Source organism: Tremella mesenterica (assembly GCF_000271645.1).
Source record: "Tremella mesenterica DSM 1558 unplaced genomic scaffold TREMEscaffold_10, whole genome shotgun sequence".
Lineage (NCBI taxonomy): Eukaryota > Fungi > Basidiomycota > Tremellomycetes > Tremellales > Tremellaceae > Tremella > Tremella mesenterica.
Window position 1 is genome coordinate 356,097 of NW_006711234.1, and position 23,443 is coordinate 379,539.

A 23,443-nucleotide genomic window follows, 5' to 3' on the forward strand; every position below is an offset into this window, starting at 1 on the left:
GATCAAGGTCGTGCAATATGGTCCAACCCAACTTCAGTAACCCCCGTAAAGCCCAAGCCGAGTTATCTTCTTCGTCAACAGCCGCACTCGATGCTTTTTTGGATACCCAACATCAATCGTACTATGAAGAAATATACAAATCCGAAGCTGCTTGTTTATGTATCCTGAGGTAGGTTCCAGCTACTCATGTCGCATCTCTTCGTCACTTCACAGCCATCAGACTATGTACTCCATGACTGATCTCGCGAGCTTACCCGACGTGACACCCAGCTATTCGATTTCCTCGCTATGTGAAGTTTGATTAATGTCGTTTGACGCATGATGGAAGCTCACTGACATCTAGACAACTCCCTGAGATATGTAGATACATAATCTTACACTTCATATGGTCACATCAACCTGTCAAGTCTTCAGATCTGAAGGCTTTGTTGAGGATGGATCAGTTCAGTCCACTGTCACAGTGAGTTTCTCTGTTTCTGAGATCTCTCATCCGCCTTACAAACCCCTTAAACCGTCCGGATACTGTTATCACATCCTTGGATAGTCATTCATGTTGTTGGGTTTGGTGTGAGGTAGCTAGACTTCGAATGGTGAAATGAAAGCTGTTAAGTGTGTGTGGCTCATCGCCAGGGTCGCCAATGACATTCAACCAGCTATCAAAAGGAAAATCTTTCAACCTCTCGAACTACAACAAGGTAAACGGGGACATCATACACCTATGAATGATGTGTTCAAACGAGGTTTAAGGAATGCTTTGACCGGATCGTAAGTCTTATTCCTCTCCTCTTCACCTCTGCTAGTCCTTCCTGTCTCCCTCTCCCACCCTTCATCATGACTTCAAGGGTGACTTCTGTGCTCCCTCTGTTCGCTATGATATGGCTTTCTTGGTAGTACATACACAAGAGCTCCCTCCGCGAAAATGAGCTTGAGAGTCTCATAAAGCCTACTTTGACAGTTAGCAGGAAGAAGCGAGATCACCAAATGTTGACCCTCAGCGGAACTTCCAACTCCTTCGGTCTGCCCTATCCTCTATCTCCCACAGACGAGTATCCCTCAGAGTCTCAACTGATCCAATTCGGTGATCGAACATGGGAATCCATTTTGAAATACATGGTATCATCAGGACTAGACAGAGGTTTTCCTGTCGCCCGACCAGAAACTTCCGTACTTCGATTATTACATTCTAGTGGACTCATGGCGGATCTCTCGGAGTCAAATGGGAGACAACAATCTTTGGATAGGATGACCATTACGTCTCAAGGGTTTCAATTCTTATTGGAAGATCGACAAACTCAGTTGTGGCAGATTTTGGTATTTTATCTAACTTCCATCGAGGTGAGTTGTGACGTCTGAGTTCTTTCCTATGCCGCAACTGCCTTCTTTTACGGGTTACTGCTTCGTCTCCTAACTATGACATTGCTCCTCACATCGAACAGGTTACTCAATCTCGCTGGGATGACAGAGGTTCGATGCAGCTACAGGAAGACAAAGAAGATTACAGTCGGCTGATCACAGTCACGAGGCATTTCTTCCGCTCCCGTCCTCTCCCTCTTCTTTTCTCTCGGATGTATGCAAATCACCCAGTCATATTCCCTCTCCACATTCTCGAACCCCACACAACTCCAAGCCCTCGACGATCTTCAATCCTATGGTCTCATATACCGTCCCGCGACACCATCAGGGGCAAAAGCAGATTACTTCTTCCCAACTCATCTTTCCACCTCATTATGTTCTGGAAATTCTGCTCTCAGCGCAGCACTAAACACCACCGAAATCGACACCTCTCATGGTGGAACAGGAACGGGGGTAGGGATGGGATCTGGAGAAGATGACAAGAAGTTTTTGATATTAGAAACCAACTATAAAATCTACGCTTATACGAATAACGAACTGGAAATTGCCATTTTGAATTTGTTCATGGATATCAAGGTTCAATATAGGAATCTAGTGGTGGGTAAGTTGGACAGAGCGCATGTGAAAGCCGCTATGGAGAAGGGTATTTCGGCTTATCAGGTGAGTGTCGTAGCCTCGTTCCCCCATGAGTATACCATGTGTTTCATCTTGCTATTGTAGATGAGGGTATTGAGAAAAGCCGCTGATCATAGATCATCGCATATCTTCAAAGTCACGCCCATCCTCAAATGTATAGCTCTCCTCCTCCTATACTTCATACCACCATTGTTGATCAACTTCATTTATGGGACAAAGAACGTAATCGTCTACGAACAGAAGAGTGTGAGTTAAGTCCCATCACTCTTGCTTCTTTGTCGGGCCCATTTCAACTTCCTGGACTTTTCTACCTTTTTGGGATTCTTCGTTTAGGATGGACCCTTCTTGCGAAGCAATCTTGAATCTTCCCTGTCACAAATTCACAACTCCAATTTCTCGATTCAGTTGATTTTGTCCCCGAGGACGCTAGTGGTCGGGATTAATTTCAACCTCGGAAGTAAAAACAATTGAGATACCGGAAAGAGTTGACTGATTTCCAGCTGAGATGTTCGAATTCTTTTCGAAAGACCTGTACGAAGATACCGAAGCCGAGGCGAAACGATACGACGGGCTGCTCCTCGCTGTGCCGAAGGACAAATTGTTGTTCGTAAATCCGAGCGTCAAGGATGCTATAAAGGACTTTGTCAAGGGTCAACAACGACAATTGAGGGGAATGTAACGAGATCCCTACCCATGCGCAATCCCACCCTCTTTGTCTCTCCTCGACCACTCCTGCGTCATCCCTCCTGTCCTCACCGGCAATCCATCCGTCATACAAGAAACACACACATCCGAGCCGACGACCGGTATCCGGACAACCGGCCGCACCATCGAGGCACTCGTCTGAAACGCCCCACGGACAATCCGTCGGGGGTCCTTTGGGACGCCTCTCTCCCCTCGCCACTACTGTTCGCGTTCCCCCCCACAAATTTCAATGTAAACATTCTGTCACTTGCTCGTCGTTTTCTCTCTCGACTGGTCATTTCTCCTCGTCTCTTCTTGGATATTCTTTCTATAATCAAAATCATCTCTCGACGTGGTGAAACTCGCTCGGAGTTGCAGAAATAAACTCCGACTGGACCAACTCGTTGATCTCACGCCTCTGTTGTTTCAAATTGTGCGAGAGGAAATATGATGGTTGGCGGTATTTTGGTCGAGGATGCTTGGTCCATCGAGTGAGTCTTCGGGTTCATCAGTGACACAAATCATCAACGTACATCCGGGAAGCCCACCACTGCCCCCACTGCCCGAGCGGAACATTGGACCAGCTACGATTGACTTGACGCCGACGCTGTTGGCATGACACGACTGAGCGTTTCTGCTTCATCGTGACACCCTCCGACACGTATCTGCACGCCTCAATGTGTTGTAACTTGTCAAGAAATATGTTACTGGCGGATGACAATGTTGTGGTAATCAAATGGGCCAAATAGAGTGGGAAAGAGCGGGGAACGAGATGACCATGACTGACTTTCAGATACCTGGCTCAAAACCGACGCATCGTGTTTTTATGGAACACAGTTTTCATCTCCCTCGTTGGGATCTTACTGTTCAGAGCGTCAATGGCCAAAACGACAGTGGAGTGAGCTTTCCTCTTTACTCTTTACCTTGGTTCCAGCTCAGCGAACTTCTTACTTGGCCTCTACCCGACTCGTTGTTCTATCATCTTACATTCCATTTTTGGCCCTCGACTTGCATGAACCATTCATGATATGCTTCTGCGATAGAAGAAGCGGCTTGAAGTATCTGCGAAGACGACGCTGATTTCCAGTCGACGAGCATTGGCGATATGGACCACCATAGCTTATATACCCGCCACAACCACCATGTTTCTTTTCTTTTACCTCTTCTTCTTCCGACATCCTCAATCGTACACTCTAGGCGACGGTCTCGAAATTCTGGCCTTCTTTTGTCAGAAATACCTCCTAGGGGAGATGTTGGGACATGCGTTTGTGGATATCGATGATGAACCTTTAACACCTCCTAGAACTTTACCCCCGTTAGTATCCGCTTTGGGCATTGTAGAACCTTCTTTGTTAGTCTCGGAAGTCAAGACGGATGGACATCACCACACTCAACAACAAACATTTATCAAGCAATACTCGGATGACGATGATCACGATCTAAGGGCCGAAAAAGAATCAGTGGAGAGAGTTTCGACTAGAGAAGACACGAAGAAGACACAAGGATGGCAAAATTGGTTGACAAACGTTTCTCTCAGTGTTGGGGATAATAAATCGAGGGAATGGGAACATACGACTTTACCGCGTGAGAGAGGGACGATGAGTGAGAGACGTAGTATGACAGAACCGACTTATGAGAAGAGAGAAGAAGCGTCATGGGAGAGAAAAGAAAGATGGGAGAAAAGTTCAAGAATGTGGGAAGTAAAAGAGATTATGAGTCGGAATGGACTATAAACATGAGTTTGAACTTGTTGGGCAAGGGGAAGTGTCACCAGGGATGAAACAAAAGAGATTATAATCAGTCATACAGTATGATAATACAACATGAGAATAATGCATACATATTCATTTCACCTCAACGAGTTATCGAATGTCCTTTATCTTGTCGATGGGAAGATGTTCGTGAGAATTTCATGGGCTCATGGGAACCTGTACGCTCAATGAGGAAAGACTCGAATATCAAATTCGTGAATCAACGGCTCCACGTCGATCTTTTGATTCGATGAGCACATTGAAGAAAAGAAGAGATTGACGGGCGGACGGGTGGACGGGCTACGCACCTTTCGAAGGCATGAGGGGGAAGAAAGGGGCGGGAAGAGGAATCAATGGAGGGAGAATAAAGAAAGAAAGAATTCTCATGGTGGATGAGGGAAAAGGTGTATGAGAAGGATAAATACTGAAATAAGGAATGAAAGTTCTTCTTTCAAAATCCTATCATGTCAAACTCGTCTGTGGAATCCTTAAATCATTCTTTAGACGGCTCCGGATCGGAGAGTGATACCAACAGTATCAATACTATAAACACAAGTGTTGACGGGAATATTGGAGATGTTGAAGAACAAACATTCCTCACATTGGGTGATACTACTTTGATAGAAACGGCCCCTCTACCAATGCTGGAGAGGAAGCAGGCGGAGCTAAACTTGGAAGATTGCTATAAAAATGGGGGATCTTCTCGGTTTTGGGAGGACAATAATTGTCCTCAGAACGACGATAGCTCCACCAGGAACGAAATAACGCCAAGTTGTACCGTAGGACCTAATGGATATGAAAGATTTCAAACGGATGATGGGCAATGGCTTGAGGTTAGGGGATGGGGAGATGGATCCGTTGGAAGTTTCGTGAGAGAAGATGAAGGGAAATTCGGAAGTGTGAAAGGCACTGCACAGAAAGAAGGGAGAGATGGGGATGGATCGTCGAGAGATTCAGGCTGTTGAGTAACTACGATCATCACCACTTGGTTCTAAATCAGAAATAGATTTCAGTCGGTGATATATAAGCTTGAAGGAATCGGTAAAGTAGGGTACGATTGACATATGAGTAGAAATTGGAAAATGAAGTTTGAATGATGAAATGTTGATGTGCAGAAAACGTCATGACTCACAAAGATCATTTTAGAACCTTGATTCCCTCTTCGAGATTGTTTCATTACTTTTAGCCACCCCTCCATACTTGTACGTCTTATAATCGTGTGAACGTGAGAAATGGGCTAGACCGAACGTGGAAAAGTCTAGACCTTGGATTGGTAATCGGGATTGAAAGGAAAGAAAGTCTCGACTTTGGTATAAGATGATCCTTATCGTGAGCTTATCGTTGGAAGGACAGCACAGAGGGCCAGACTTGGGATGCACATGATTACATAGGGGCGTGCAGAGGCAAGACGGGAGAACAATGGATAGAAGTGAAGGAGATAAGGATGAAGTCGACTCAGGAGGATAAATACTGACTTACCAAGTAAAAGTTTGACCAACTAGGATAAGTACATCTTCAAATTTCTGACATGTCCTCCAATTTGTCAACGTCCGCTTTGCCAGCGGAGATGTCACGTCCCGAGAGTGGTACGTCTGAGCGACAAGTAAGAAGTGACCACAACAAGGATGATGAATCTCTCGCTCCCCCCACCGAAGTGGACGCTGAGCCCCAAGACGATCCATCTGAAAAGACATCTTCGACCATTGACCCCCCTAACGCGATCCCGTACACAACGGAGGGTGAGGGCATCCTTAGAACGCTCTCGATCGATCCTCGGCGCAGCATCGGTGCAAGTATTAGCGCTTCTTTTCAATCCCGTAACCCTCCTCCATCTACTGAGGCGGGGACTGCTCAGACAGACTCGGATGTAGCGACACGCATCAACGATAGCGGTGAAACCGGTGACCGTGGAGATCGGACAAGATTCTTGGAAGAACACCGCGAACGGATACGACGTGAACGGGACGAAACAGACGGAGATAGCCGGTACACGGTCGTAGTCAAATAACCAAATGATGTAGATGAGAGTCTTGAGTAGAGAGAAATGTGATGCAGAAGTCCAGTTTTCCAAATCGCAGTCTCATATCATTTTGATATTGTTCCTCCAGGTCTCTAGACTAAAGGGGTTCAATCTGTATCTCGGACGTGTAGTATTCTGCCTATAGATCTGTCGATGAGTCATATCCTGTGCACATCCGTTATACGAAGTAAACAGAGGAAGAAACGTACGTGGTTTGAACTGCGAGTAGAATATGAAAGGTTGAAAACGTCGTCTACGTGAAGCATCGCTTTCGATCCAAAGAGGAAGATTTGACGGTTGCAAGGAAGGACGTCTGAACTATATGACGATTTGCGATAGTCGGGCTTACGTGGGTCCGAGTTGTCATGGAAGGAGATAGAATCTCCCACGTAGAAGCCGAGTGGAGCTGAGGGTTAGTATATAAATAAAGGGTCGATCTTGGAAGGAGTTCTTCAGTAAGTTCTCCAACATAAGAGTGGATTCATTGCAATCCATCCATTATCAATGTCCGCTCACAACGTCGAATCCACTTTCAGTCCTTCGGGATCTGAGACGGAAAGCGTTGAAACCATCCACAAGTCCACAAAGGCTGTTATCAGTCAAGCAAGGACAGGGAATGGTTCTGTCAGATCGAGACAACAGTTAACCTCCGGCACCTCCAACCGTGAGACGCTCAAGCGACCTCCCAGAGGAAGCAGGGTGTCATGACCACGTGCGTCGAAGTTGCTAGTTCGGGTAATATCCAGTTACCCGCCACCGATAAACACTACCAGCCACCCTTATCTACATTACACTCTCATTCCATGTACATAAGGTAGTGCATAGCTTAGAACAACTTCGACGAATGTATCTTGTCTGTCTCAACATACAAGTTCTCTTATACATTTGCCAAAACTTATTATTCACTCCTCGAACTATTTGCTTCGATCCTCGTATCCTCTTACAACTAGTTCAAGTCCCTACAAGTAGCTCATCACCCTCGACGCAGATCCTTCGACCTTCGGTCTGGTCTTGACACAGGGTTGCAACGAGCGGAAACGAAGACGGCAAGTTGTACAAATGTCCTCCTGTCGACTTAAAACTTATCCAACCCGATCATAAGGAACAATTGGAAACTGGCAACAACAATGAGGGAAGTTATTACGTTGAGGAAGATCTGCCAGACCGAGCGTTGGGCAGTGTGAAGGAAGAGGAAGAGGAAGAGGAAGAGGAAGAGGAAGAGAAAGAGGAAGAGGAAGAGGATTGGGCGACCCCACCCTCTTTTGGTGGGGAATCTATCGCATGTTCTGCAGTCGCAACGCTGAGTGTTGTGGAGGAAAGTAAGTAGCAAAGGAAGGTAAGGTAGTTGATGTATAAGAGATGCATCGGGCTGTGAGTTGGCGTGTCTATTTTTTCCTGCCTTAAGGTTCCCGTTTTCCACCTTAATTTTTGACTATTGTCGGAAAACTGCCTTAAGTCAGTTCGAGTCCGAATGATCTGCTTGGACCACCAGATGATAGAGGAGCTCAATGGGGTACTTTTGGTACCTCTTTGACCACAAGGAATGCATTGCTGTGCCCGTTCGAGGGGTTCAAAGTTTGGGCTGAGATTGACACGTCAGGAACGGGAGCTTTCATATCAAAATCTCTAAACTTCAAACGGTCCGAACGGATGCATCAAGATAGCTATCACCATTCGAACAACAGATATGTGCATGACAGAATGTGTTCTATCTCATTCGGACATCCGAATAACCATTCTTGAAAGTTGAAAAAGTTAGTGATGTTTTCGGACTGCTTAAGGAGGATTTCCCACCGCTTAAGAAGGTTTTCCGCCAAACCCGCAAAATTAAGGAGGTTTTCCGGATCCGCGAGGCGGGAATAAATAGTTTTGCTGTGAGTTGGCTCTAACTTGGCTGAGTTCGGTTATCGATAACCGAGGTCGTCCACCTCGGCCGAGGGTACGTAGAGTATGCGTATTTTCCACTGTGTATATGTTCAAGTATAACACAACGTTTCTCTTCTTCGTCTATGAGCAGCTGCAGAACATAGCGACTAGTCACCATACAGTCACTTCGAGTGATAGTGGTACGCCACGGTCTCTCGTTCTATCCCATTTCTAACTCGTGGGCTTACAACTTTCATCAAGTTGCGCAACATGTCATCTTCAGCTCTACCTAAAACCATGCGAGCGGCGGTATCATATTCCCCTGTACCTCCTGATTCTTTCCCGGTTGAAGATATACCTATATCTGAGGTTAAAATGGGACAGAGTTTGATCAAGATCATGGCGAGTGGGATGAGTAGAAGTGAGAAGTATACTCGGCAAGGTGGGCGGAACTTCCTCTTTCATCTTCTCCTGTTCCCTTCTCATACCATCTGTGGCTTATCATACTTGATTCAATCCCATTTCCTTGCTTGTTGTATTCTCTTTTCAATATTACCGATAATTCTATCCACCCGGGAGATCTTTCTCCAGGGAAGGGAGGGGTCAGCATCACCAAGCCAAGGACATATGAAGTAAACAACACGGAGGAAAGAAATGTAGCTTCAACATCCCGTCATCGTTCTTCCCGAGATTTGATCATATCAAACGGTGCAGATGGATTCATTCTTGATAACTCCCGAATATCCCTTACACATTCAGGTAGATTCACCAAGATCCTCGAACTTGTCGGTGCTGCAATACTCCGAGATTCTATTTTGTTGTAAAGGTACAGATGAAGAGAAAGGTAGAGTGTGTGTGGTGGGTGGGGCAGGTAACGAATGGACCGTAGATTATTTTGATCCGATGATGGATATTCCTGAAAATGTAGGTTTGATGAGATATTCAGGTGGGGCGAGACAATTTGGAAAATACCATTGGAGAAAATCGTGAAAGATGGTGAAGAAGGGAGATTCAAAGTGAAAGTGGGGAAAGTTTTGGGGTTAGAGGAGGTTGGGAAAGCACATAAGGTTATGGAGGAAGGTAAAGCTGGTGGAAAGATGGTTTTGGTCAAGCATCATTAGAAGTCAATTTGAATTTAGTACAAGTAATTGATTCAACTGGAATGCTGTGAAGACAAGAAGAATTTGGTTGGTATAAAGTGTAAATCCAGATGGATGAGACATTGTACAAAAAAAATACTAGAGTATAGATATGATACTAGATATGTTTCAGTCGTGAGGCTGTACTCCTGGAGTCCATGGCCATGGAAGATCTATTCCGGGAATTTGAGGAAGATTTCCTCGCTCTGATGATTGTGGTGAGGTCGAGGAATTTGTGAAACCTCCAAATGTCCAATGCCTGTTACTCGACTGAGGGCCGCTGCGTTTGTAAATGTTTAGAATTGTACCCAGGGATGACCTCAGGTAGTCGAGGCGTATGCGAGAAAACCAGCGTATAGACCATGTTCCACCCCCAGAGCATAAGTGAAAGTCATTTGTGCCAAGATGGATGGTGAATCATCAGGAGAGATTTCGAGCTGTGAATGTTAGTACTCAAACCTTTATCTCACTTAACTCTATTCTAATTTTCCTTACACACCATAAATGTCACGAATTCCATAGTCCCCTGTTTTCCAGAAGGGTATTCCACGGACAGGAACAAATTTGCCAGAAAATGCGTCATAGAGAGCGATGAGATGATGAGAATGTTTGGGATCAGTTTGAAAACCCACGAGAGCAATCAAATCATCAAGCATATGGGCTTGACCAACTGTCATCCCTCCCAAAGTCTCGTGATGGAGGTGTACTACGTGTACATGAAAATGATCTATCGTCAGCGCATCCAAATCCCCCTCCCTTCTCTCCCCACATAGATTTTCGTCCCTTCCATTCTCTTGGTACACACCCCTCCTCGCTTTATTTCACCTGTGAAGACTGGTCCGCGACGAATTCTGCTCTGTCAAAGCTCACTTGTAGCCTCAACGTCACTAGGGGTTCAAGGTGGAGTAGTCCCAGACAACGTGTTTGAGGATCATGCCGATATTCAAGTGTCCAGAGTAGAAAAGAACCACTCACAATACGACGGTTGATAATGAACGAACAACCTCAACTTATTTCCCTCCACTCCGAATTGCTTCAGCACCGTTTCGAACGTTTTCAATTTAATGTCCCTCAGTAAAGAAAGATGTGATTTGGTCAGATCCCGAAGGGATTTTATCTTTCTCGTACGGACCAATACGGTGAGGTACTATCGTAAGCTCTAAAAATGATGGTAGAGAGTCGTTTCACACTCTGGTCGCATGACCATCGAGAATATGTACTGAAGCTGCACTTCGTCCGGGCGAAATCATATTGACAACTTGGTATTCCACATCGACCGTCATTTTGAGATGAAATTGATGAAAGCGAGCCAGATTATTAAGAGCATGTAGCGGAATTAAGAAAAGGGAAGTAGTAGAGGCGACGGTATGATCAAGGTTGTCTACGAAAAAACTCACCAACGCAGACATTGACGTTTGATCCCATTTAAGATCAGGAAGGATCATGAAACCATTTTCTTCATCTGGATCATTATACAATATACGTTCTGCCTCTTTTTTACCGTTAAGAATGTTGTATACCCTATTGATCAAACCACTTTTTCGTTCCCTTTCGTACTTTTTAGTATCATACACTGGCAGATACCTCCTTTCCCCTCATTATCCACAAGCGACCAGAGCTATGAGTTCTCTTTGCTCCCCACACTTCTCAAGGGATAAAACTCATCGCACCATGAACCATCCTCTTAACGACAAACATGGGTCTTTGTGATACGAGAGGTTCCAGAACTTCAAATGACAGATATGGCCTGAGATCTTGAAATGAGGAGGATGAGAATTGACAGTTGTAGAAATAATAAAAGAAATTGTATGAAGAACTCACCATTCCAATCGTTCCGGTGGGAAAGAATCAATATATGGTAAAACTATTTTCTCATACATTTCCGGTGTCTCATTTACCATCTTCAATTCTTGTTTCGAATATTTTCTAATATGTGTAGAAGTAGCTGGCCAAATGATTTTCAATTGAATATCCGGAGTGGAAGTACGTATTTGAGATGATGTTCCATGGGCGGAAAAATACTATTGGTTAACCTTATTTTACCCATCAATATTACTTATACGAAGTGATGATTAATACAATATGAGTTCCAGACAAGTCGAGGGACATCGAAATCCACTTACAGGTCGATTATCTAAAAAAACATTCAATGATTCCATTCCACCATTGATCAAACTCAATGCAGTATCGTTAGTCAAAGTCGTTCGTTGGATATGTATGATAGTATCTTCATTTCTCATCGTTCCTAGTATATAGATTGAACCCGTTTTGGTATCTGATATTAGCTCGTACTCCCCCCCTCCCCTCTCGGGGGGGAAGACCATGGTGGATGAAGTGGCTGATGTTATCAGAGATTGGAGGGTTTGCAATGTCAGTTGGGGGAACGTTAAGTGAAGGGAGGTGATCAGGATAGGGAGACGGAAGAAATAGACGGTTGAGGTTGAGCGGTGGAATGGAAAGAAAGGAAGAAGTTAAATAGGATGAAGAGACCAAGGAGAATAGAATAGGGGAGCAGATGATTTACCTTCAGATAAAATCTTATTCAATTTGAAAGTCCTCAAAGTGCTCAGATTGAGTGACTGAGGGTCTTCGATAGCAGAAGGAAAGAAATATTCCCATATCGTTCTTAACATGGCGATTGGGTACTCAAGTAAGCTTAAGATAGTTGAAAAAGTGTGTAAAGGTGAATGAAGTGTAAAGTTGAAAAGTCAATGTGGAAAATCAAAATCAGAAGTGGAAAATCAAAAAGTGGATGACGCGAACTTGGTTTTCATGACAATTAATGCTATTTCGTATCAAATCATGTTTAACATGTTGCTAGTTGCTAAGTCTTTGGTATGCAAGAATACGGTATCACCCTTTCTCCCTCCCCCCATCAGACTCTGCTTCATGATTCAACTTTTCTCCATACAATTTTGGGACAAAAACAAGTCGTTACCCTCCAAATAAACATTCCTCCTAATTCCCCGTCTGACCCGCTCCACTCCCTTCTCTCCCTCCTACACTTTTAAACCCCATTCTTCTAGCATATTCAACCTCTTCAGCCCTTGTCAACCTATCACCTCCATTCCAATTAGCAGAACTCGTTCTAGCTCTGAATTTACCAGTCCTAACTTTGAACAATTCTTCCATACTGACAGGTCTTATAGCTCCGAACAAATCATCAGGGTTCCTTGCTGCTTGAGCTTCTAAAGCTTGTTTCAAAGCTGGTGATTCCGCCCATGCAGGTCTTTGGAAAGTAGGTTCTCGATCTTCATCTTCTGAATCTGAATATTCAGATGCGATATCAGGTAAGACTATATCTTCAGATTGAACTTCTTCCAATTGGTTTTGAAGAGCTATACGTGATTGTTGTAAAATTGTAGAAGGTTGTATCGGTCGGTTTTGAGTCGGTTGAGTTGATGGACGTGATGGTGGTCCAAGAGGACGAGGGTTGGGTTGTTTTTCGACTTTATCAGATCTTTCATACTTTTCAATCTGAACGGTTTGGTTGGTTTTGTCCGTATCGACAGTACGGAATCCACCAGAAGGACCAAGTTTAGAAATGGTGCTTAGATTTGAAGTGGAGGTGGATGACACCAATGTCGATTTGGTTGGTTTGAAAGGTTCTTTCGATTTTGGTGGAGGGACGGCCGCGGGAGCAGCGATTTTTTTGATATTGGTGTTGGATTGAGATTTTGTGAGGGTAGACAAGTTTGTATTGGATTGACTTTTTGTCAAAAGGGCTAGTCGCTTTCTGCGAGCTTCCTCCTCTGCGGCCTTGGGAGTTAGCACAACAGCTCGAACATAGATTGACCTCGTGATACTTCCTCGTCATTCCGTTGTAGCGCAGAGAGATGAGAAATGAAGGGGGGAGAAACGAAGTAAACTTCAAGACCACTTTGGAAGAAAGGATGGATGACGGCGTTGGCTGAGGAAGTGCAGGAACGACACAAGAAGGTTTTGAGGAAACAGTTGGCATAGACAAAAACACACCTTCGCAGCCCTGATCGCAACCGCCTCTTTCTCCTCCCTCAAAGCCTTATCCTTCGCAGCTTGTGCCAATCTCTCTTCCCTCTCCACCTTCCTTCTCTCCAACTCTGCCCTCTGTTTTCTTTTCTCTTCCAACTCGGCAATCTTTGCTTTTCTCTCTTCCTCCGCTCTTACTCGATCCTCCTCTGCACGCCGTTTAGCCATTTCGGCTTTCCGCTGTTCTTGTTGTAACTTCCATTGAGCTTTCTTCTCGAGCGTCTCTTTATCCTACTTAATCAGCTTTAGCCGTGAGCGTCATGCAAAGCTTACCTTCTTCGCTGCTGTAGCTGCTGCTTGAACACTCTTGACTTGACCCACGTTTGGCTTGATACCAAGTGTCTTATCCGCGATCATATTACCATGAGCTAACATCGTTGATGTTGTCAATGACGAGGCAGAAGGAACAGTGCTTGAAGTTGACATTGCTGAAGGAGGACGTATTTGGGATTTGGTATATTGTGATACCTCCAAAGGTTCAGCAGTGTCGAATTCAAGTGCAGGTGATATATCTTGATCCAACTCGATGAGATCGTCCTCTCTTTCGGATTGTTCCTTGATAGGAGACGAGCGAGTATGGTGAAAGTGTGTATGTTGGGATAGTACAGGGACCTTTTTAGGTGAGGACGCTCTCGGAATTTGAGAAGGAACTGCGATGGAAATCTTTGGCGGACTACAGGGAGGAGTGGTACTTGTCATCTCCTTTTGTGGTACCTGTGTCTCCTTACGAACGGGAGAATGTCCAATATCAACCATCATACTTTCTTCTGCCTCTTCAGCTTCTTCCTCGTCCACTTCCATATCTGCGGGGTCAGAAGACAAGACGGGATCACCATCTTCCACGACCTTGACAGGTTGAGCTCGTGGTGTTTCGGATGATTGAACCTCTCCAATGAGTCGCTTCAATTCTTCTTGAGCTTCCAATTCTGCTTGTCGCTCCTCCTCCAACTCCCTTTGCAATCTCATCGCCTCATCTTCAGCAACTTTACCACCCAACCCGAAACTCTTACTGAGTCCAACACCCAGACTACCTAAACCACGTAGGAAACCAGTCCCGGAAGTAGATGCCGCGCCCGGTGTTTTCGGACCCAAGGCAAGCTTCTGCTTGGCCTGTTCTTTCGCCAACGCTTTTTCTCGAAGTTCGTCAAGCGCCTTGGTGACTTTATTTATATCACCTCTTTGGGAATTTTGTGCTTGACTCGAAGCCACCAAAGATTTGCGGAGGTCAGGAGCTGTGGTATCGTCGGCAATAGGAGGAAGCATCATTGTTGCTCGAGGGAAGATAGGTTTATCCTTTGGTACACTCCCTGAAGCGAGTCCAAATGAAACCTTCATAGAAGCTTCTGTATGAGTTTCAGACACAAACGCGTTGGATTGGATGGAGGAGACGGCTGGAGTGAAGGGAGTATCGATTTTGAGAATCTTATCAGGACGCTTATCTTCATGTTCTTCCGGTAAGCCTTCTGAGGATTTACGCTTCAAGCCACTTGGTTGAGCAAGGGATTTCCTTAAAGTCGCAAAGTCCACTTGGGTGGGACGAGAGGGAGCTATCGACTTTCGCAAAGGACCGGCGTCAAGGGGAGCAGCACCCCCCAGTGCTTTGTTGAGCCATGAAGAACGGACCTGAGGTATACGAGCAGGGACTGGTGCCATGGCGGGAGGTGCTGATATGGCAGACGGACGGGGAAAGGTGGTCACGGGGGCAATGATCATCTCCGCGGCCATCGGGATATCCTGAGATGATGGTAGGGTGTCTTTCGGCACAGCAGCGGCTACTTCTGGTACAGGCGATGGGCTTGCTGGCCGTACGGCGTGATCAGAGGTTATGGGAATGATCTCGTCGGTGTCCGGCTCCTCTATCTCTGTCTCGAGCGGAGGGGGAATGGTCTGGTTCACAATCGTCGTGGTCGGAATAGTTTTGACTGGCGACTGAACGGTCTGCGATAAGGAGACTGGGGTAGCGGTCTCTGCCTCCAATGGCGGTTGAGAAGGGACGGAAGTTATTACTGATCGTTGAGATGTAGATGCCTCTTCCACATCCATTTCTTCCGGCTCTTCTCCCACAGTTTCCTCCACTAATTTCTTCTTTGGCTGTCGACCTTTCTTCTTCGCTGGGGGTTTCTCAGTCTTCTTAGACTTACTTTTGGACCCCTTTGATACTTTGGACACAGGCGAAAAGACCAAAGGAGAAGAAGGAGCAATGTTGAGTGATCTGGGTGCGAGTGGTGATAGAGGTTGTCGAGACTATACATTAGTACCGTTATAATGCAAAGTGTTGTTGTACTTACAGAGGGATTTCTGGAAGATGGACTGCCTTGTTCGATACGAAGATTGAGACCTTTGATCTTTTCTGTACGGTTTGTAGCTGCAGCTGTGGCCGCTCGAGTCTTCTTGAGGGTTGCGTGAGTTCGAGAAGGAGTTTTGATGAGTTCTGCTATGGGTACTCGACTGGGAGAGTCAGCAGTAGCGCTTTGTTTCCTCGCTAACACCGCATCCACCCAAATCATTCAGATGGCAGTGCCATAGTGAGTAAGATGTAGTTTTCAATGCCATTTTGCGGAGAGAGAACATTACGGTGAGAGAAGGAAAAGAGCCAGAGGACAGATGAGCTGAATCGTGATGAAAGAAGGGAAGGAGGCTTGAGAGGGCGTATGGGTGCAAGTAAGAGGATGACATGGATGAAGAGCAAACTCTACTCACCTAGACCCTCGGTCCATGATACTCTCCATATACCCATCCAACCAACCATAGCCCAGATCAGTAATCATCTCCTCCAACGAGCTCAGACTAGCCACTGCGGCATCACGCAACCCTTGACGCAGGTTGAAAGCGTAATCGTCCATGGTAGGCATGAACACTGTTGTTGATTGTGACATTTTTGGTTGTCCTGGATTGTGTGATAGTTCACTAACTGTACGCTGAAGGTCAGTGAGTGATAATACGAGTACAAGAAGAAGTGTTAGTGGGGGAAAGGTAAGAGATGGGAAAAAGGAAAAGAAATCAGTCGGGTGGGGAAAAGTAAACAAACACCACGTGGCATCTTCAAACACACCCACCCACCCACCATACAACTTTCTTCTTTTTTTCACTCTCCTTCGACTCACACATCAAGAACAACTGGAAACTAACTTGAAGGAGTGGTCAAACATGTCATACATAGGTACAAAGGTGAGTCCTTCTTCTCGTTTCTACCAAGAGGTATGAGAGGAGGAGAGCGAATGGGTACCAAAAACCACTCGTATTTGAGACGCGACTGATTTTCCTCAGACCAAGAAAGTCACCGCATATGGTCGTAGTCGTACGGTGAGTCCTACCCCTTTCTATTAGAGATACATATGACTGAAGTACAACTAGGCCATCATCGCGGTCCATGAAGATTTCACACCTATCAAAGATAAGGAGAATATCCCTAATCGTTTGCTTCATTCTCCAAGTGCGAACAAACGACCTCCTTTACTCGTTAAACCCTCTTCGAACGATGGAGGTAATGTCAGGAAACCAACTTCGTCTTTGATTCAAAAAGGCGGCTCAGACGAAACAAAGGCTATACAGCATGTTAATATCAAACAACCTGAAGTACAACGAGAGAAAGAAGATCAACGCTCGAAAGATGATAGACAAGAGAAACAAGGGGAAGAAACACAAAGAGGTTGGGGACATTCACGTTCTTCCCGCTCTCTCTTAGTGGTAAGACGTACACCTGTTAAGAGAGCAGCTATCATTCCACATACTCCTCCTCCTAAACAAAAATCCAGTAAAGGAGGAAAGAAAAAACGTCAAGTTATCTCTTGTGTCGAAATTGTCTCTAATAAACAATCCGTTCAGCCACCTCCTCAATCACTCGCACAACAGATCCCAAATCAACCATCAACTATTTCTACCATTCCTGATGTCGCACAAAACATCAGTGCTCTCACTCGACAACTAGCTCAAATCAATATATCTAAACCTCTCGATCTCGTACCTTCTGTTCAACCTACAAAATCTTTAAATCGTCTACTTTCAACATGCACCACTTCCACTGTTATCCCACTGGACGATCTGTTTTATTCTCCCGCTTTTCGCGGATTATTTCGATATCGTGCAGATCATATCATCAGGAAAATTGGCGAGGCGAGTTATTCAGAAGTGTTTGCGGTTAAAATGAAAGATGAAGAGTTGGTAGTAAAGATTATCCCTTTACATGATGGGAGGTCAGTAGAATGGAATGTCGAGGAACATGGTGGAAGGGATTATCCAGAGAGAAGTGAGGTTGAAGATGTTTTAAGAGAAGTTGAAGTTACTAAACGGATGTCAAAATTACCAGGTGGTGGGTTTGTTGAATATAAAGGGTGAGTTTGAGAGTCCGATTTTCTTCATCATAACATATCGACTTGCTCTCCACTATCATCACTTTTTGAAATCCTCACGTTTCACAGTGTGAGAGTTTTCATTTTACGTCGAACCCTGATTCCTGTATCTTCACTCAATCTGAGGCATGAAGATGTTGAGAGTCAAGAGAATCTGACGGCAATACATAAGATGACAAGGGAAGAAATGAAGTCACTGATGAAATAGAACATTCATCGCTGGTGGGATTTACTCTGCAGAATTATTAGAACCATGGGATCAATTCAAATCTACAATAGGATCAGCTTCCACTCGACCAGGTGAATATCGTTTCATAAACGTTCTCAAAACGAATGAGGATCAATGCTGATTGAATAAAAAGATTGTTTCGATTCTGAACAGTTATACGCAGTGTTAGTGTTGAATGATGGTGGTATAGATTTAGAAAGTTTCAATTTCGATCCTGTCAAAGGATGGGAACAAGCTGTTGGAGTATTTTGGCAAGTTGCTGATTCTTTGGGAAGAGCAGAAGATTGGGCTAGGTTTGAAGTGAGTCAAAAAAAAAACCTTCCTTCCTTCTAACCTAATTTGCTTCTCCTCCATTTTTCTAAGGACATATCTCATTCCATACATTCTATCCCTCCTCTCCTGCCTTTTCCGACTATCCCACTGATCTTCCACGTTGTTAGTGATACTATCATTTTCATATGGTACATCTTGAATTGCTATATATGATATCACCTCACCCACTTTACTTTCCCTCATTTTCCTTGTGACAAGTACGATTCTACCGTGTAATATAGCATCATGTTCTCCTGTGTATGACTCACCATAATTCATAGAGTACTATCAGATACGCTGAAGATAACGAGCAATTGTGTTAATCTCAGCATCGTGATCTACACGAAGGACAAATCCTCATTTCTTCTCATCCTCAAACCCACACCCAAACTTCAAACCACCTCGACCCTTCCTCGACAGGTATAAAAACAACTATCATCGATTTCGGTCTTTCGAGACTTGATCAACAATTCACTTTTGAACCTATTTATGCTGAATTGCCAGAAGAAGTTTATGAAGGTGTTGGTGATCAATGGAATGTTTATAGGAATATGAGAGAAGTGGTTAGGGATAGATGGGAAGGTTTTCATTCGATTACTAATGTTATGGTGAGTTTCTCTCCATTCTACTCTCTCTTTCTCTTTCTCTTTCTCTTTCTCTTTCTCTTTCTCTTTCTCTTTCTCTTTCTCTTGCTCTTTCTCTTTCTCTTTCCCTTTCCCTTTCCCTTTCCCTTTCCCTTTCCCTTTCTCTTTCCCTTTCTCTTTCTCTTTCTCTTTCTCTCTCTCCTGCTGTCTCTTTCTTCTCCTCAACGGTGGACTTGGCGCAGTCCGTATTACATTCACCTGCGCCTCCGTCCTCCGTTCTGACCATACAAATAACGCATGGGCAGGAGGAAACATCGCTATGAGATCCTCATCCTCATTGAAAATGGAAAACCAATGAGCAATCCAAACCATGAGACAGACTTTCATTCCGTGTGAGAGATGAGTCAGAGAAGAAAAGTGAGAAAGAGAAGAAACGATTGACTCTCAGTGGTTACATTACATTCTCAAATACATGCTTCATCGTATTCCTTCCCTTCGTAAACCTTCCTTACCTGGTCCATTGAGACCAGTCCGACGAGGTACAGGAACTCGTAGTAGAATCAAACCCGACCCACCTACCGAAGCGGCATTAGAAGCGTATGCCATGTTATGTAAAATTGACGAAGCTATGAAGAACAGTTTGGTGGGGAAAAAGGGACGAGTAGATTTTGAATCTGCGGGGGAGGTGGTAGATTGGGGTAGGGCAATGGGATGGGTTGAGTGAATGGGCATGAATTAGGTAGTATGATTTGGGTTTGGGTCTTGCGAATGCTATCAAGGGAAAGGATAATTTTTGCGCAATATTGTGAATAGGGTGTCAGGGAGGTACTTCCTCATCAGTCAAATGTTATGATGGACGGCAGGAATTGGGAATTGCAGCTTTTGGTTTGGGTTAGTGGACCATCTTGTTTTTATGTATCTTGTTCAAATCTTGGTTAGCAAGTAAAGTCAGATCGTCATTGGCGACGAATCCGAATCGGTGTAGGTCAATCCAAATAAGCATCACTTCGAATAAAGACCCCTTGACGAAACTCGATGCAACGAGAACATGCCTACATGCCAACAAAGACAATTACTTCTTCTTGGCTGCATCGGCGGTCTTGGCCTTAGCCTTTCCGCGAACCTGGAGGTTAGTTGTGTACCGCTTGCGTGGTTGTTGACCCGCACGTTACGATCGCAAGGGTACATGACGGTAGTATACAAGAGATGGGAAGGAGGGGCAGTGGACAGATTGGATGAAGTTGATTGACTCACCTTCTTTCCACGGTTCTTACGTTCTTTCCTCAACTTCCTCGATGGTTTCTCGACCTTGGGTGCGAGAGCGCTCTGATGATTAGTTGTTTCTCTTACATTCTCCATCTCCCCACTGATTTTCCCGTCATTCAACCGACATCCCATGATGTGAGAGCTATACAGCAGATGTTTCGAAATTCAGACATTCTATGAGTGACACGAAATAGAAAGTGAGAGATTGTCGGAAACGTAAAGTATACATCGACAGGTAGAGTGAATAGGGGAAAATGTGCGCTTGACACAAAGTATGAAGCCAAACGTCATACAAACGAATGACAACAACAGACTCACTCGTACAAGCCTATGTTTAGGTTCAAACTTCTTTTGACTCTCTTCATCATCATAAATCAAACCAAAACCTTGACTGGAACCACCACCGAATTTCGTCTTCATACCGAAAACTACCACTCTCTCCTTTTCAGATTTGTACAACTCTGCGAGCTTTTCGCCCAATTCGGCTCTGGAAACATTGGCACGAGTTGGATGGAGGACGGTGATGATGAATTGTTTACGGTTGAGAAGACGGTTGGTTATGAATTTAGAAGTACGGATGGTTACTGGTCCTGTGGGATCCTGAGGTGTTAGTTTGGGGTTCCAAATTGTGTTCCTGCCTCCCTCCCTATTCATATTTTACAACACAAACATCCCTCTCTTTGAATATCCCGACTGGTCTCATATTTGTCCGTTTGATAATTCTGTCTGTTCAAAGAAGCTGCTCTGATGTCCTTTTCCCATACTTATTCACCATACGTATTTGGTGAATGACCCGATGGAAATGGGAGTGATGGACTGGTTGGGGGTGGAGGGAAAGTGGGCAAACGATCCAGAGGTGATCAACTACGAAGATGTTCATTCTCCACAAGGCGGATCCCAACGCGGTTGATCATTGTATCATTGTCGTTACGTCTCATGATGGTGAGGAGAGAGGGTGTAGGCAGAGAAGAGAGACACGAAACACTCACCATACTGGGCGAATAGACGTATGCTGAGAAGACCAACAGTGAATGTTCAAGCAAGTCAAGTTGTGGTGAGCTCGGAATTATCCTCGGAGTTTCTCATTCCCTCTTGTGGCAAAGACCTGACCCGGCCTTTCGGGAATTCACGCTTCCACTGAATGTGGCACTCGAATCACCTGCCAGTCCGGTGGAGGAAGTCCTCTCTACATCCCTTCCATGCAACATGAGACCGGCTTGTATATTATCACTGGCTTTACTCAGTTTCAGTACTTATTCCAATGCATCTCCAGCGACTTTCAAACACAAAGAAACGATACACGAAGCAGGTGCGTCGTTCAAAGTACTGGAGGAAAGTTGGTGGCTCATGAAGAAGCTGCACATGTCAAACATCTCGTTCGGACCGTAACGACGGGTACTATGGCCAGTGTCTTTCCCGAGGGCTTGCATGAAGGTCAGTTTGCAATTCATGGATATATCACCAGCTGACTGATCTAGGTATGTGAATTATCCTAGAAGAGGAGTCGGATGTTGATGTAAGGTCGACCGTTCGCTTTGATGGAGGTGAGCGTTGTGTTTTATTCGAAGTCTGTAACCTACTCGAGACTCGTAGCGCTACGAAATATGGATTTTTGGTAGGGAGAAGATATGATGGGAAAAAATTGTGGACAAGATATAGGTAGATCGCGCCTGAGCTGGATCCGGGAGATGATCGGTGTGTGGATGAGATCAAAGTGGCAGGGCGGAGAAGGACAGTGGGAGACTAAGAATGGAGAAGGGAAATATGGAAGTTCAACAGTAGACGAAGGAAGAAGTGAAATGCTGATGATAGTATCACGCTCCATGTCATCCAACACCATCTTTAACCTTCCTCCTCTTACCCATCTCGATGAGCGTCAAGAACATACTTTCTAATGAAAAACATCAGGCAACGTATACCCTACAAGATCATATCTCAAGCAAATCCGCTATGTCACGAGGAAGAGTAGCTTTTATCGGTGTGAGTTATCTCCATCTCTAGTCTTTTTTTGTATATCCCACTTCCGGTCATATCAGATTTTCATAAGCTATGGACGTATGGACGAACGAGTAAATTGGTGTAGAGAGCTGATTCAAATAGAATATGACTCTTCTTCCTGATCTCATGTATGAAGAAAGAAAACAATTAACGAAATGTTATTTATCTTATCATCCTGATGCTAAACGTTGGCTACCCGATGCTAAAGATCCACCTCATTTGGCTATGTGGGCAAGGTTGGATGTGGAGGATATATATTACGTAGGGGGATTTGGAGAGTGAGTATATGGGGGGTAATACGGTATATGGTGAAAAGGAAAAGTGGCTGATAGATAGTTCTCATTATATTGGGTTCATACCTGTTGATCTATACTCGGAAACTGGGTTCGGTTGGGGGTTGGATCTACAATAGTTATTCTTCATGTGCTCTACTATGGGACATGGGGTTGCACCATTCTCGACAGCCGCCTCCAGTCCGGTGTAAGGTGTGATTTGTTGATCTTTTTTCCAGTTCGGTCCACTCTCCTTGTTCAGCTCTGTACAAATGGGCATGACTTTCAACTGCACCGCGCACCGAAGACCAGAGTTAGGACTTCCATGGAGCCCCATATCACGTACCTCCCTCAGTCCTTATCCAACCCTCCCACTTACATCCCCATCCTCAAAACCCCTTCGAAATTTCTCCCCCTCTTCTTCTTCTTCATGGGCCCGTTCGACAACTTTGGAAGCGTCCCCCCTAGATTGACGTAAATTTCCATCCCGACGAGAGTTACGGCTTTCCCTATATCAACCTCATATCTTTTTCTCTCTTTTTCATCATCGTCGATTTCTTCGAACCATCTCATCTTTTCCGTCTAATTTGACGTTGAGAAGGTGAACAATGGGAAGATGTTGTTAAAGAAGGACATTAGATAGGAACACTGTTATTTCATATCCTTGCCTAATGGTCATTGACCTTTGAGGTTTTGGGAGAAACCAACGGGGTGTCATCTCTTTGTTTTATCTACTTATGCATGCCTTATTTTATGCCACTTAGCTCTTGATTGTTCTTAGGTAGCGAGTTGAGTGTCGGGTGATGATAGTTGACACCTTGTCAGCTGGGTTGATGAGCGATGGATCATATTCTTTTCAGCCGTCATTGGTCGACTCGTCCTTCATGGAGAAAGTGACCGATAATGATGATGATGGTGGTAAAAGGTTGCATATTGCGTGTTGTAGGGACATGGTGGATAGCAGTAGACCAGACTG

General features: G+C 44.7%; 11 protein-coding genes across 11 annotated transcripts; 8 read left to right on the forward strand and 3 right to left on the reverse strand.

Moving 5' to 3' along the window:
• Positions 1-17: 17 nt before the first annotated feature.
• Positions 18-2,668, forward strand: TREMEDRAFT_33390 (uncharacterized protein; the record flags this gene model as incomplete). The annotated part of the gene is made up of 8 exons (XM_007006308.1): positions 18-169; positions 344-460; positions 631-765; positions 996-1,342; positions 1,523-1,789; positions 1,826-2,013; positions 2,106-2,235; positions 2,490-2,668. 8 exons carry the CDS (start codon positions 18-20, stop codon positions 2,666-2,668), a joined length of 1,515 nt encoding a protein of 504 aa, XP_007006370.1.
• Positions 2,669-3,120: 452 nt separating this feature from the next.
• Positions 3,121-4,406, forward strand: TREMEDRAFT_64136 (uncharacterized protein; the record flags this gene model as incomplete). The annotated part of the gene is made up of 3 exons (XM_007006429.1): positions 3,121-3,164; positions 3,467-3,571; positions 3,761-4,406. 3 exons carry the CDS (start codon positions 3,121-3,123, stop codon positions 4,404-4,406), a joined length of 795 nt encoding a protein of 264 aa, XP_007006491.1.
• Positions 4,407-4,888: 482 nt separating this feature from the next.
• Positions 4,889-5,389, forward strand: TREMEDRAFT_64137 (uncharacterized protein; the record flags this gene model as incomplete). Its single annotated transcript, XM_007006430.1, has 1 exon — positions 4,889-5,389. The coding sequence occupies one exon, from the start codon at positions 4,889-4,891 to the stop codon at positions 5,387-5,389; it is 501 nt and encodes a 166-aa protein (XP_007006492.1).
• A 563-nt stretch (positions 5,390-5,952) lies between these two features.
• On the forward strand, positions 5,953-6,432 carry TREMEDRAFT_64138 (uncharacterized protein; the record flags this gene model as incomplete). Its single annotated transcript, XM_007006431.1, has 2 exons — positions 5,953-6,010; positions 6,098-6,432. The coding sequence occupies 2 exons, from the start codon at positions 5,953-5,955 to the stop codon at positions 6,430-6,432; spliced, it is 393 nt and encodes a 130-aa protein (XP_007006493.1).
• A 516-nt stretch (positions 6,433-6,948) lies between these two features.
• TREMEDRAFT_64139 (uncharacterized protein) lies at positions 6,949-8,187 on the forward strand (the record flags this gene model as incomplete). Its single annotated transcript, XM_007006432.1, has 3 exons — positions 6,949-7,108; positions 7,488-7,763; positions 7,937-8,187. 3 exons carry the CDS (start codon positions 6,949-6,951, stop codon positions 8,185-8,187), a joined length of 687 nt encoding a protein of 228 aa, XP_007006494.1.
• A 393-nt stretch (positions 8,188-8,580) lies between these two features.
• On the forward strand, positions 8,581-9,431 carry TREMEDRAFT_64140 (uncharacterized protein; the record flags this gene model as incomplete). The annotated part of the gene is made up of 3 exons (XM_007006433.1): positions 8,581-8,752; positions 9,070-9,130; positions 9,257-9,431. 3 exons carry the CDS (start codon positions 8,581-8,583, stop codon positions 9,429-9,431), a joined length of 408 nt encoding a protein of 135 aa, XP_007006495.1.
• Positions 9,432-9,769: 338 nt separating this feature from the next.
• TREMEDRAFT_33242 (uncharacterized protein) lies at positions 9,770-11,416 on the reverse strand (the record flags this gene model as incomplete). Its single annotated transcript, XM_007006280.1, has 5 exons — positions 9,770-9,886; positions 10,082-10,176; positions 10,425-10,596; positions 10,847-10,970; positions 11,271-11,416. Coding segments are annotated over 5 exons (654 nt in total), but the record flags the coding sequence as incomplete, so codon positions are not given.
• A 991-nt stretch (positions 11,417-12,407) lies between these two features.
• Positions 12,408-12,764, reverse strand: TREMEDRAFT_33225 (uncharacterized protein; the record flags this gene model as incomplete). The annotated part of the gene is made up of 1 exon (XM_007006277.1): positions 12,408-12,764. A coding segment is annotated over one exon (357 nt), but the record flags the coding sequence as incomplete, so codon positions are not given.
• Positions 12,765-16,743: 3,979 nt separating this feature from the next.
• TREMEDRAFT_64143 (uncharacterized protein) lies at positions 16,744-19,655 on the forward strand (the record flags this gene model as incomplete). Its single annotated transcript, XM_007006434.1, has 6 exons — positions 16,744-16,760; positions 16,892-17,788; positions 18,015-18,106; positions 18,169-18,335; positions 18,677-18,955; positions 19,380-19,655. The coding sequence occupies 6 exons, from the start codon at positions 16,744-16,746 to the stop codon at positions 19,653-19,655; spliced, it is 1,728 nt and encodes a 575-aa protein (XP_007006496.1).
• Positions 19,656-19,953: 298 nt separating this feature from the next.
• On the reverse strand, positions 19,954-21,205 carry TREMEDRAFT_40258 (uncharacterized protein). The gene is made up of 4 exons (XM_007006341.1): positions 21,187-21,205; positions 20,516-20,797; positions 20,186-20,257; positions 19,954-20,054 (listed from the first exon to the last, which is right to left on the reverse strand). The coding sequence occupies exons 1-4, from the start codon at positions 21,187-21,189 to the stop codon at positions 20,004-20,006; spliced, it is 408 nt and encodes a 135-aa protein (XP_007006403.1). The 5' UTR covers positions 21,190-21,205; the 3' UTR covers positions 19,954-20,003.
• Positions 21,206-21,403: 198 nt separating this feature from the next.
• Positions 21,404-22,607, forward strand: TREMEDRAFT_64145 (uncharacterized protein; the record flags this gene model as incomplete). Its single annotated transcript, XM_007006435.1, has 6 exons — positions 21,404-21,506; positions 21,554-21,631; positions 21,719-21,741; positions 22,010-22,177; positions 22,298-22,473; positions 22,532-22,607. The coding sequence occupies 6 exons, from the start codon at positions 21,404-21,406 to the stop codon at positions 22,605-22,607; spliced, it is 624 nt and encodes a 207-aa protein (XP_007006497.1).
• Between the last annotated feature and the right edge of the window lie 836 nt (positions 22,608-23,443).

Coding starts and splice junctions, on each gene's coding strand:
- TREMEDRAFT_40258 (XM_007006341.1), bottom strand. Junction 20,258..20,515: donor CTAAACATAGGCTTGTACGA/GTGAGTCTGTTG, acceptor ACTAATCATCAG/AGCGCTCTCGCACCCAAGGT. Junction 20,055..20,185: donor GTAAGAACCGTGGAAAGAAG/GTGAGTCAATCA, acceptor ACTAACCTCCAG/GTTCGCGGAAAGGCTAAGGC.